The 13,955-nt window shown below is 41.2% G+C and overlaps 1 protein-coding gene across 1 annotated transcript in view; it reads right to left on the reverse strand.

Moving 5' to 3' along the window:
* Positions 1-13,955, reverse strand: part of LRCH1 (leucine rich repeats and calponin homology domain containing 1) — a 343,960-nt gene that overhangs the window by 113,977 nt on the left and 216,028 nt on the right. The window contains exon 3 of the mRNA XM_042781726.1: positions 11,654-11,780. Coding sequence (XP_042637660.1) covers positions 11,654-11,780 — 127 coding nt within the window. The remainder of the gene's footprint in view (positions 1-11,653; positions 11,781-13,955) is intronic.

The raw sequence follows: 13,955 nt of genomic DNA on the forward strand, positions 1-13,955 counted from the left end.
AAAAATTAAGCAGTAATATCTCACACTTTAGCCATTAATAATTTACCAGGTTATGATTTCTGGATTGTGTGCAGTCACTTCTTGGAATAGTAAAATGAATCCCTTCTGAATTTTCTAGTTGCCTTAAAGTATGTCTTGGAGAATAACTGTTCTAAGTTGCAGTGACATCAAATTACCACACACTTAGTGTTATAATAAGGAGCTCTGGTGGTTCAGTGGGAGCTCTGGTAGCATAGCACATAAGGCATTTCACTGCTAACCAAAAGGCTGGCTGTTCAAACCCACCAGCCACTCCTCGGAAAGAAGGTTGGGCAGTCTACTTCCGTAGTGATCCCGCCTCAGAAACCCAAGGAGGGGTCACTATGAGTCAGACCCAACTTGACCGCGGCGAGTTTAGTTTTCCTTGGTCTGATGGTATAGTAGGTAAGGCATTTGGCTGCTAATGAAAAGGTCAATAGTTCAAGCTCATCAGCTACTCTGTGGAAGAAAAACGAAGGAGTTTACTTCTACAGAGATTGACAGCCTTGGAAAGGATTCAGAATTGACTCAATGGCAGTGAGTTTGGTCTGGTTTGAGCATTGTAATATTTCAAGTATATGTGTAAATCAAAAAGAATCATCATAAGCATTTGTAAATATTTAATTTTATTCTTTTTGATACAGAAATGAATCTCATTATGACATAAGTTAATATTCAAATTTTTCCAGTTTATTCAACTAGTCCAATTTAGGTAAAAAGAAAAATAGACAATCAGAATTCTAACTATGACTTAAAATATACTTATTTTCCACTAGTTTTGTCATTATGTTTTTAAGCAACCAAAAGGAAAACTTCCTTAGAAGTTAAAATTCTCTCTTTTATCACAGACCTTCCATACAATAATGGAAGTCTCTAAAAGTGTTAAACGTTGGATATTAGTAAACTTTTTTTATTAAGTGCTCACTAGGGAGCTCAAGGAGCTCTGATAGTGTAGTGGGTAAAACATTTGGCTTCTATCCAGAAGTTCAGTAGTTCAAACCCACCAGCAACTCTGTGGGAGGAAGATGAGTCAATTTACTTTCGTAAAGAGTTACAACCTTGGAAACGCGATGGGAATTGCTATGAGTCAGAATCAACTCGATGGCAGTGGGGTTTTTATTATTATTATATATTATAGGGAACTCTGGTGGCATACTGCCTAGGGCATTTGACTGCTAATCAGAAGTCTGGTGGTTCAAACCCACCAGCCACTCCTCAGAAGGAAGACTGGGCAATATACTTCCATAGAGATACCACCTTGGAAACACAGGGAGGGGTTGCTATGAGTTGGATTAGACTCAATGGCAATGAGGTTTATTATTATTATTATCATCATCATCATCATATAACTTTAAAATGCAAAGATGACAACAATTTAAAACATCAAAGGAAATTCAGGGTTTATTAAACTAGATAATTTTTACTTTCAGAAAATAGTTTTGTTTTGTTTTTTTTTTTAAAAAAAAAAAAGATTAGAAGTGTTTTTTAAGGAGTGACTGCTAATGAAACCCATTGCTGCTGAAGTCAGTACCAATGCATGGCAAGCCTATGGGGCAGAGTAGAACTGCTCCAAGGATTTTCTTGGCTGGAATCTTTTTGGAAGCAGACTGGCAGGTCTTTCTTCCATGGAGATCCTGGCTGCATTCGACTGCCAATCTTTAGCAGCCAATCTCAGATCATTCATGTCACCCAAGACCTGATATCTAATGAAGACCACCCAAACATGAAGATGATCTTGGCGAGGAAAGGGTTCCAATGAGACCAGGTCACACTATGGAAATGCAGGTGGTGCTCTCACAAGTTACCTTGCTCTTACTTTGAGGTTTTCAAAAACTTAGTGTGGTGATACTAGTCCTTACCTTGTATTTTTGCAACCAGTCTAGTTCTTTATTTAATTAAAGGAAATACAAAAGTTCTGACAGAAAATGCAAGCTATTGACCTTGGCATCCTGTGGCAATGCCCTTTTTGGGAAAGGGCTTTGTAACGACTCACTTTGTAACTTGGGGTAAATGCCTTACCCTCTTTGTGCCTACATTAAATTAAGAGGCAAAAGCATCAAATCATTCCAATACTCCCTCCAGCACCAGGGCAATCCATTTGCCTCACACGAAATAATGAAGAGATAGATACATAACTGATTTAGGAGTAATGTTGATTATGATTTCACAAACCTCAATGTCTGTGGTCAGAGCTTAAAAACAAAAATCACTCTGTTCATTCCAATTTGAAAAATTTTCAAGCAATCTCTGGCATGATAAATTACCACCGCTCAACACTTACTATTCCTTCCATCTTCTTTTGATGCTTCCTGCAACATTCAATATTTTGCCCATAGAATCCTTCAAAATATTGATGGCCTTAAATATAGCAAGGACTGTAAGGATGGAGCATGACCGGGCAGTGTTTTGTTCTGTTGTATATAGGGTCACTATGAATCGGAGCCAACTCAATGGCACCAAACAATAACAACACTTACTGGGTGCCTTTCTTTGGTATAAAACTCTATTTGGCATGCCTCTCACACCCTCAAACACCCGCACACCCACCCTGCTGCTCTTCATAAGAAGGGCACAAGTGGGAGCCTTGAAAAAGCCATGGTTTTCCAACTGTCCCACAGAAACAGGAGAGGTTAGGAGGCATCTCCAGACACTATGACTGGACAAATGATTATAGCAGAAACATGCATTATGTCTCCACTATACCTGCCCTCAGAGAATGGAAAACCAAAACCAAACTCACTGCCGTTGAGTCAGATCCGACTCACAGTGACCCCTCTTTGGGTTTCTGAGGTGGTATCACTACCGAAGTAGATTGCCCAACCTTCCTTCCGAGGAGTGGCTGGTGGGTTTGAACCGCCAGCCTTCTGGTTAGCAGTCAAATGCCTTAGGTACTACACCACCAGAGCTTCTCCAGAGACTGGAATGTAAAGCATAAAAATAACAAAGATGGAAATTTTCTCAGAAGCTACTCAATACACAATGTGTCTATAACCAATCTTTGAATACTCTCTTCACAACCATACATTTCATGAAAAAGGAATAACAGATAATGTGTCTAGTCAGGGCCAGGAAATATACCTTCTAGTCCATTATTACCCTAGTGAGGTGCTGTGTGCTTTGTAAAAGCAGGGCTGTAAATCAGTGACATTGTGTCCTCCGACATGAAAGGAAAAGCTGGAGAAATGATTCTCACACATGGTGTGAGTTGTGAGAGGTAAGATTGCGAAAAACAAAACACAAGAGACAGACTATCTTGGACCTCAACACATCAGTGTGCACACAGAACCAATAAGAGCATTCCTAGAACTTTGGCAAATGCCCATAAGAGCGTATCAAGTCTACTGTGCTCTCCCTTGGTGTGTTTTGTCTTCACACCTGTCTGCTAATGACACCATTTGCCTCAGAGTGACTCCAACTCATGGGAACTTCAGGTGTGTCAGAGTAGAACTATGTTCCACAGGGTTTTCAAGGCTGATTTTTCAGAAGTAGAATGTCAGGCCTTTCTTCTGTTTCTGGATGTATCCAAACTGCTAATCCTGCAGTGTGTAGCTGAGTGCTTACCTGTTTGCACCACCCAGGGGTCCTTCTGTTAATGACAACATTTGGCCTTTTATACAGCAGCTCTGGCCAAATATTTAACATATTTCATCCTCCAGGCATGATTTGACAGTAGAAGAATCACGTATCTGACACGTTAATATGAGTTAAATGAGGTTTAGTCAACATAAGTCTACTGACCCTGCTGCCTGGCTGTGGTTCACAGGGAGAGAACTTTCAGGATCAGCATTGCCCATCTGTCCAAAACCGAAACCAAACTCACTGCCATAGAGTCAATTCCGATTCACAGTGACCCCTCCTTGGGCTTCTGAGGAAGCATCTCTACAAAGTAGACTGCCCAATCTTCCTTCCAAGGAGTGGCTGGTGGGTGTGAACCACCAGCCTTCTAGTTAGCAGTCAAATGCCTTAGGCACTACGCCACCAGAGCTCCTTTCTGGTTAGCAGTCAAATGCCTTAGGCAGTATGCCACCAGAGCTCCTCTGTTCCATACCCTTTTATGTAAGCTTCTCTGATTCACTTTTAGCTTTTCATGGCTTCCTAGACCTATAATGGGAAAACCACTGCAAACTGAACCAGGGAACAGAAAGAAAGAAATAGAAAGCATAGTTCCTTCCATGAGGTGTTCACAATTTAGATGAGGACACAGAACCTGCACTGTACTGTTGAAAGTAATTAGGCACACTTGGTTTCATCTGTGCTCTGGGAAAGTAATTCTGAAACTCAAACTTGTGTGTAAAATATAGATATAACACCTACCTTACTGTATTATTTTAAAGATTATATGCAACAATACATGTTATACAACCTAGCAGAGTACATGGCACTTAGTATGTGCTCAGTAAATGTTGGTGCTTTATCTTTTTCCTTCACATGACAGAAAGCACACACAGAATCAGAGACTTACAAAGCAATTAGGTACATGCAGCTACGACTCTGAGAGGGCAAGGGGCTGCAGAAGTAACTCAAAGTGGCCCTGTACCTACAAGGATACACAAATACATCCTGGCCATGATTGTTGATTCAAGAGAAGAACAGCTCAAAAGCCCTGCTTCAGTGTCTTTTCATGGAAAGAGGAACAGCCTTTTTGACGTTCCCTGAATAATCTCCAATGTCTGGACAAGCAAATGACTGAATGGGAATGCTTTATTTTAAGGTTCTTGGATAATAGCGATATATATTAAAAAGGCAAGCTCTAGTTTTTCAGCTCCAATGCCTCTCCAAAGTTAAAAAAGATAGTAGCTTCATGTACATGGCTGAGGTATTTCTATTTTTTAATTAAAGTGACTACTGATTCTGAGTTACTCAGTCATGCACAGAAGATGGTTTACAACTCAATCTGGTATACTGTGAGTAAAATATGAAAATTAAAAAAAAAAAAAATTCATCCCAAAATAGTTAAAGGAACATAAACTGAGAGATTTCATCAGCACTTGGCAGTTTAAGTTGCTGTCATGTTTGGGGAGTTCCCCAGGTTTTGAACAAGGTGGTTACTCTAGGAGTCGAAAACAGTAGCTTCTCACCACAAACCTAGAATTACTTGAGGCTCTCCAGGGAATTTTCTAATTGATAGCTAAAATAATCTGACATGGTTACCTATAGTAATACTATTATTTCAAGCAAAAATATATGAAAGTTAAATAACAATGGACGGAAAAATAACACTTGTTTAGTCTGTGACCCTGATCCAGGCCAATCACTCTTTGTGATCAAATAATGGTGGTGTGTTAAATTGTCACCAGCTTGACAATTTTTTTTTTTTTTTTTAAAGATAATGTTCTCTCAAACATGGAGGAGCCAAGTGGAAAGAACATAGGCTAGGGGGTTGGTTGCCCCATACAATATGAGGGCCATTAAGCCATCCATGGTCACTGAGCATGAAAAAGTGGCTAGTCCAAATTATGATGTGCTGCAAGTATAAAACACACTGGATTTCTTAGAACAGCAACAAAAAAAGCAATGCAAAATATCTCATTGATTATTTTTACACATTCCTTGGTGGGGCAAATGTGCTTGACACTAAAAAAATGTGTGACCACTAAGGAAAAGTAGTATGCCTTGGAAGAAAGGCCTGGCAATCTGCTTCTGAAAAATCGGGCAGTGAAAACCCGAAGGAGCACAGCTCCACTCTGACACACGAGGGGTCACCATGAGTCAGAATCAATCTAATGGCAACCAGTTTGGTTTGTTGGTGCATATGATGAGGTTAATAATATTTTAGCTTTATTGGGTTAAACAAAATATATTATCAAAATTAATTTCACTTGTTTCTTTTTCCTTTTGTTTCATGGGGTTACCAGTCCATGTAAAATTACATTTTTTACTTGTATTGTAATGTCATTGTCCAGTGCTAGATTAGGGTGTTTGAGTTTAAATCCAACTGAGCTTCTCCAAGGTGATCTTCCTTTTGTTGTTCCCTATCCCTCTGCCTTGGGCTTCTTCATTTGTAAGATCTCAAGAGGTTAAACCAGATGCCTTTTTAAAATCCCCAATGGTTCTTAACAGAAATCCCTGGGTGGCACAAACAGTTAAGTGCTTGACCACCAACCATTAAGGCTGGATGTTCGAACCCACTCAGAGGTGCCTCAGAAAAAAAGGCAGGCAATCTGCTTCTAAAAGGTCACAGCTTTGAAACCTTATGAAGCTAGGTCCCTGCTAGGAACCCTATGAAGTTCTGCTTGGACGCATATGGGATGAATGAGAATTGACCAGATGGCAAGTGGGTTGGTTTTTGGTTACCACTCTAACCACTCTAATTCTGAGGTTCAACACTTACTGCTGGTGGAGAAAAGACACAGGACCACGTGACGACAGCACTGTAAGCAAGATGCAGGGCAGCTGTCACTAGAGCTGGCTCAGGACAGGGTGCCTAAGGCAATCTCAGAACATCCCTTGTAACCATGCAGGAGCCCATGCGCCCTGGAACTGGGGACAATGCTGTTCTACTTCCAATGTGTGCCGGCCTTGCAGCAGATGAAGGGGATTTTGGGAAAGCTTTGGCCTGATGGATCTGGCTCCAGGGCTCAGCACCTGTGCTACCCAGTAACAGATGAGCTGGTACACAGCTCTGGCAGCACAGCTGATAGATGGCATGCTGTGCTGGCTTAAGCACAGGGTTCAGTGAGACAGAAACACAGACCAGCTGCCTAAATGTCCATAAGTTAGGCCTCACCAGTGTGCCACCCATCCGCAGGAGCCCAGGAAGAAGGGGGGAAAACCAACTTGTTATTGGTATTGTGTTTCCAAGACCAAATCAAATTTTATCAACCTCAGATTTTGTGGCTCATCAGACTCCTAAAAAAAAGCACACAACTATCAATTTCATCCAAAGTATTAGTATGTATTTTTGTTTTATGGCAGTAGTTAAAATGTCACTGTCTAAATTAACTTAGACTGCAAGACAGAGTTCCCCTGGCACAGCACTTGAGGGCTTCACAGTCTGATACAAGCCATGTTTCTTTTTCATTGTTGTAAAAAAGCACATAAGTAACACAACATTTGTCCATTCAACTTTTGTCACTTACACAGTTTAATTAAAACAATTACACCAATCATGTTGTGCAACCATCACCAGTATCCACTGTCATGTGTTGCAGCCCCTTAAACAGAAACTCAGTGCTGGCTAGACAAAGATTTCCCTCCTTCTGCTCCCCCAACCCTGGTAAACACTGTTACACTCTGAACTCTGCACATTTGGCTGTTTTAAGAGTTTTATATTAGAAAAATCATACCATATTTGTCCTCTTGTTATTTACTTATTTCACTCAGCATAATATTTTCAAGGTTCATCCACGTTGTAGCAGGTATCAGGACTTCATTTCTCTTTATGGCAGGGTAATATTCTCTTCTACGTATAGACCACATTTTGTTTATCCATTCTTCTGTCAATGGACTTTAGGCTGCTTCCCTTTTGGCTATTGTGAATAGGGCTCCAATGAACGCTGGTTATTTCTGTTTGTGTTTCTCCTTTCAAATCTCCTGGGTATATACCTAACTGTGGGATTTGCTGGGTCGAACTGTGTCTCTGTTTTTAAGTTTTTGATGAACCATCAAACTGTTTTCCACAGTGGCTGTACCATTTTGCATTCTCACCAGCAATGAAGGAGGGTTTGGATTTCTCCAACCTTTACCAACATTTGCTGTATTTTCTGTTCTTTTTTTTTTTTAGCTTAGCTGTCTAATGGGAGTGAAGCAGTATCTCATTGTGATTTTGATTTGCATCTTCCTCATGCCAAGCCATCTTTCTAGGCTGACTCTCTACCACATGACAACATTCAGCAGACATTTATTGTGTACCCAGGCACAATGGCTAAGCACCAGGCTGCTATCTGAAAAGTCAGTGGTTCAAATGCACTCAGTGGCTCTACAGGAGAAAGGCCTGGAAATGTAGATTACAGCCTAGAAAGCAGTTCTACCTTGTCACATGGGGTTGTTAAGAGTCACAAATGACTCGATGGTACCCAATAACAACAACAATCATGTACCAAGAGTCCCTGGGCAGCACACAGTTAAGCACTTGACTATTAACCAGAAGGCTGGCTGTTTGAATCTACTTAGAGGCTCCTTTGGAAGAAAGACATGGCTATCTACTTCCAAAAGATCACAACCATTTAAAAGCCTGTGGAACACAGTTTCACTTTGGCACACATAGGGTCCGGTCGGTATGAGTCAGTATCAACTTGATGGCAATTGGTTTGCATTCTTATCACGTGCCAGGCAACACATACAATAGCAAGTAAGATACAGCTTTCAAGGTACAAGGGAAGCTGGTGTGGAGATAAGTAAGTACAAAGACAAATGTGAGTCTGTGAACATTAAATGCTAAATATAGGGTGCTTGCCGCCTTAGGAGCACCTAACTCAGGCTTGGAACCTCAGGGAAGACTTTCTGGAGAATGTGTTCTCTTAGTCAGCTAGGAACTGACCAAAATAAAATGGGAAGGAAGAAATAGTCCATGTAGAAAAAAATGATGGGTGCAGAAATCTAGAAGCGAAAGTGAACAAGGTGACTTGACAGAACTTAGTAGGTAAACAGGGTAGAGACAAACCTGGAGAGGTAATCAGAGGCCAGACCACAGAAGACTGTGAAAGCCACCTGACGGGGCTGGTGGTGGCCTAAATCTAAGGCAGTAGCCGAGAAGACAAAGCACCCAGCCCCATTCTACTTAGAACCCAGCGGGAGTAACCTGCTTCCACTCCTCAATTATGCCAGCTACTTCCAGGCCGTCTGCCTTCACACAGCTGACCCATCTCTATCAAATGCCTTCCCTGCCTCTACTTTCTTTCTAACATCTAGAAAATCCCACGGAGGTTTATTAAGGAATGTTGAGGACTGAACTGTATGTCCCCACCAAATATTCATTAGAACCCTAAGCCCTGTATCTGTGGATGTAATTCCATTGGGGGATAGGGTTTTCTGTTATGTTCATGGGGCCATATAGTGCAGGGTATGCTTTAAACCTAATCACTAATGTGAGTTCTAAGGAGTAGCACAGACACAGAGACGAGCAAGCACAAACAGGACAAACAGATGCCATGTAGCAATCACCAAGAAACACGGGAAGCTGGGACTAAGAAGCTAAGACAAGGGCCTCTTCTAGAGCCAGCAGAGAGAGCCTTCCGCTAGAGCCAGTGCCCTGAATTTGGATTTGTAGCCTCCTGACTGTGAGGGAATACATTTCTGTTCTCGAAAGCCACTCACTTGTGGTATTTCTGTTACAGCAGCCCTAGGTAAGTTAGGATAGAGGCCACTCAAAACGTTTCTTCCTTTGTAAATCTTTCCCAACACCAACACTAAATCAGTAATTCCCTAACTCACGCACATGTTTCTTGTTAGTAGAGTACCATTTAAGATCTGTCTTCGCTTAGAATTGCTCTCTCTGGTGGCAGCTGAGAGGCTCAGTTTGGGCAGTGTGACTGCGCCTTGGGCATAGCTGACTGAGTCAGAAGAGGATGTTGGATACTGGACCCTAGCATTGCCCTTCCCTTAGAAATCAAGGCTGAGACATGCTAGTAGGTCTCTGTCATGAGACTCAGCTTAGGCTGGGAAGGCATTACACTTGGATCTGTGGGCAGGGTAACCTCCGCCATTGCACAGAGAAGCAGCAAAAGCTGAGAGAACAACAAATCGTTGTCTTGTTTCTTGTTCTAGTCGTTCATAATGCCTGACCAAATTTCCTGATATTGAGTTATGTTATACACCCTTGCATCCTTACAATCAACCACTACTTTTGGTGTGAGCTAGTTTGAATGGTTTTTCAATTACTGTCATTAAAAATGTCCTGAAGAAGATACTCTTTTCTTTTTTTAATAGCTCTAATCCCTTAATATACCAATCATTCTTTTCTATACTGAAGTCAAAGGAGTCCTGGTAGTGCAATGGTTAAGTGCCTGACTGCTAACCAAAAGGTCTGTAGTTTGAACCCAGTACCTGCTCCATAGGCAAAGATGAAGCAGTCTGCTTCCATAAAGATCATAGCCTTAAAAACTCTGTGGGGCAGTACTACTCTGTCCTAACTCACTGCCACTGAGTCAGATCTGACTCATAGCGACCCTCCTTGGGTTTCTGAGGCCATATCACTACGGAAGTAGATTGCCCAGTCTTCCTTGCGAGGAGTGGCTGGTGGTTTGAACCGCCAGCCTTCTAATTAGGAGTCAAATGCCTTAGGCACTATGACACCGGAGCTCCCACTCTGTCCTATGGGGTTGCTATGAATGGGTGCAGGCAATAGGTTTGGGTTAGTTTATACTAAAGGCAGGAGTCCCTGGCTGGTACAAATGGTTAAATACTTGGCCACTGAACAAAAGACTGGGAGGATTCAGTCTACCCAGATGAGCGTCAGAAGAAAGGCCTGGTGATCTACTTCAGAAAAATCAGCCACTGAAAACCATATAGAGCAGGATTCTACTATGACACACATGGGGTCACCATGAGTCAGAGCTGACTCAATGGCAACTAGTAATATTAAAATCAAATGATAAATATGTGACAGGGATGCCATTACTCTCCTAGTTAATTCCCACTGGAGACATGCCTAACTGACCATAGCTCTCTCCATCTGGGCCTTACAGCTCTTCTCACCATGGCATTCTAGATGACCCCTGGGAAACTGATAGGAATTGCCACACTTATTTGCCATCAATGTTCCAGATTGAAATCTACTTGAAGATAGGTAATGTATCCTTTTCATTGTTCTAATTACAACACTGAGCTCTGTACTTGACACAAAGGCCATATTGAATAATGCTTGCTTGATAAATACCAATGCTGTCTAGTTGACTCAGACTCACGATGACCCCATGTGGGTCAAAGAGAACTGTGCTCCCCTGGGTTTTCAATAGCTCTGGCCTTTTTCACGTAGATCACTAGGCCTCTTCTTGAAGGCACCTGTGAGTGGACTTGAACCGCCAACTTTTCAATTAGTATCGCCCCAGGAGAAATTAGGACTATTGCCTTTTAGCCTGATTGTTCATCTCTGCATTTTTTCTTGTCCATCTTAACTAAATGGAAACCTAGAAAGGATTCATACTTCCCTAATTTAGAAACAAGATAAGTAATTAAATTAGCAAGGAAACAGCTGAAATAGAACACTGCATTTTAGCTTTAGACACACACCCATCTCTGCTCTTCGTAACTTGATCTTTTTTTTTTTTTTTAAATCCCCAGGGCCAAGTCACATTTTCAGAGTGGGCATCAATCTGCATCAATTTGGGGCAATGCTTTCTAAAACCCTTATGGGCTGTGTTCTTTCTGTGTCCTGACTTAATTATACATCTTCATAAAATGTGGCCTACTAATTTATTTGTATATTACTCTGCCAGCTTATCCATAATCTATCATAAACTTATACACTATCTAAAACACATTATCTAATTATAATACGATAATCTGTAAAGCATTCCAGAAACTGTCTTATCACAGAAAAGCCAATGCTGTTACCCTCCCTGGTAAAGTACATCATACACTATCCTCAAAAACAACCTCCTCCGCCCAAATGTTGCAAAAAGTCTTTCTTTCTACATTTCTAGGTTATGGTCAGTAAGCAAACAAAAAAACAACATCTTGATAATCAGTAACATACCAATTCCATTAACTGTTTCAGCTGGCCTATCTCTTCTGGCAGCGACACAAGCTTGTTGTTACTTGCAATTAAGACTTTGAGAGGCAGACCACACAGGCAGGCTGGCAGGGTGGACAGCTGATTTCGACTGCAAAAGACAATACAACAAAAACACACATAAAATACACATTAAAAATACAGGCCACTGTATAACCCACTGCCATTGAGCCAATTCTGACTCATAGTGACACTATAGGACAGAGTAGAAATGGCCCATAGGGTTTCCAAGGCTGTAAATCTTTAAGGAAGAAGTTGCCTAATCTTTCTCCTGCACAGTGGCAGCTAAGTCTGATCTTTTGGTTAGCAGGCAACTTCTTTAACCACTGCCCCACCAAAGCTCCTAGGCCACTGCAGACTGTGTGCGAAAATGTTTTTAACAAGAAAAGGAGAAAAGAGTAATGTGAGCAAACATTTTACCAATATAAAAAGTCCAATGAATTTTCTGTATGTGTAATAAATCAAATCACAAGTTAATAAAGAAAGTATCAGAAAGAAGAAGAGATCCCTATATGTGCTCATTCCAAAGAAAGGTGAGGCAATAGAACATGTAACTTATCAGACAATAGCATTAGTATCATATGCAAGTAAAATTTAGCTGAAGTTAATTCAAGAATGGTTGCAGCACTACATCAACAGGAAAGTGCTAGAAATTCAAGCCAGATTCAAAAGTTGGGCATGGAATGAGGAGTATGATTGCTGATGTCAGATGGATTTTGGCTGAAAGCAATGAATATCAAAAAGATGTTTACTTGTGTTTTATTGACTATCCAAAGGCCTTTGACTATGTGAATCATAACACATTATAGATAACATTGTGAAGAATGGGAATTCTAGAACACTTAATTGTTCTCATGAGGAACCTGTACATCGACCAAGAAGCAATTGTTCAAAGAGAACAAAGGAATACACATGGTTTAAAATCTGGAAAGGTATGTGTATCCTTTTATCATATTTACCCAATCTGTATGATGAGCAGGAGCTCTGGTGGCGTAGTGCCTAAGGCATTTGATTGCTAACCAGAAGGCCGGTGGTTCAAACCCACCAGCCACTCCTCAGAAGGAAGACTGGGCAATCTACTTCTGTAGTGATATGCCTCAGAAACCCAAGGACGGGCTGCTATGAGTTGGGTCTAACTGGACAGATATGAGTTTGGTTTTTTGGTTTTGGTATGCTGAGCAAGTAATCCAAGAAGCTATAGGAAGAAGAATATGGCATCACATCTGGAGGAAGACTCATCAACAACCAGCAACAAGCAGGTGACACAATCTCACTTGCTGAAAGTGAAGAAGACGTAAAATACTTATTGATGAAGATCAAAGACTATGGATTCAGTATGGATTACACTTCAGCATAAAGAAAACAAAAAGTCTCACAAGTGGGTCAGTAAGCAACATCATGATAAACAGAGAAAAGATTGAAGCTATCAAGAATTTCATTTTATTTGGACCCACAATCAATGCCCATGGAAGCAGCAGTCAAGAAATGAAATGACATACTGCACTGGGAAAATCTACTGCAAAAGACCTCTTTGAAGAGTTAAAAAGCAAAGATGTCACTTTGAGGAGTAAGGTGTGCCTGGCACAAGCCTTGATATTTTCGGTCACCTCACTTGCATGCAAAAGTTGGGCAATGAATAAGAAAGACCAAAGAAGAATCGATGCATTTGAATTACGGTGTTGTTAAAGAATACTGAATATACAATGGACTGCCAGAAGAACAAACAAATCTGTCTTGGAAGAAGTGCTGCCAGAATGTTCCTTAGAAGTGAGGATGACAAGAGTTCATCTTAGCTATTTTGCATATGTCCTCAGGAGGGACCAGTGTGTGGAGAAAGACATCATGCTTGGTAAAGTAGAGGGCCAGAGAAAGAGAGGAAACCCTCAATGAGATGGACTGACACAGTGGCTGCAACGAAGGGCTCAAACACAGCAACAACTGTGAGGATGGCACAGGGCCGGGCGGTTTCTCACTGTTGTACACAGAGTTGCTATGAGTCGGAACCAACTTAATGGCACCACTAGCAACATAAAGAAAAATGTATGCTACCAGAGCTCCTTAAAAAAGTGAAGGTGTGGGTAATTTTGAGGGAAACAACTTTTACCAATAAAGGAGTCCCATCAACCCCCTTCCAGAAGTCAAGTTTTCTCTTTTTCACTGACCATCTACTATTTGTTGTTGTTGTTAAGTGCCGTCGAGTCGTTTCCGACTCATAGCGACCCCATGCACAGCAGAACGAAACACTGCCCGATCCCGCACCAGCCCC

This window comes from Orycteropus afer, unplaced genomic scaffold (assembly GCF_000298275.1).
Source record: "Orycteropus afer afer isolate SDZICR_OR568_19922 unplaced genomic scaffold, OryAfe1.0 scaffold00157, whole genome shotgun sequence".
NCBI classification, from domain to species: Eukaryota; Metazoa; Chordata; class Mammalia; order Tubulidentata; family Orycteropodidae; genus Orycteropus; species Orycteropus afer.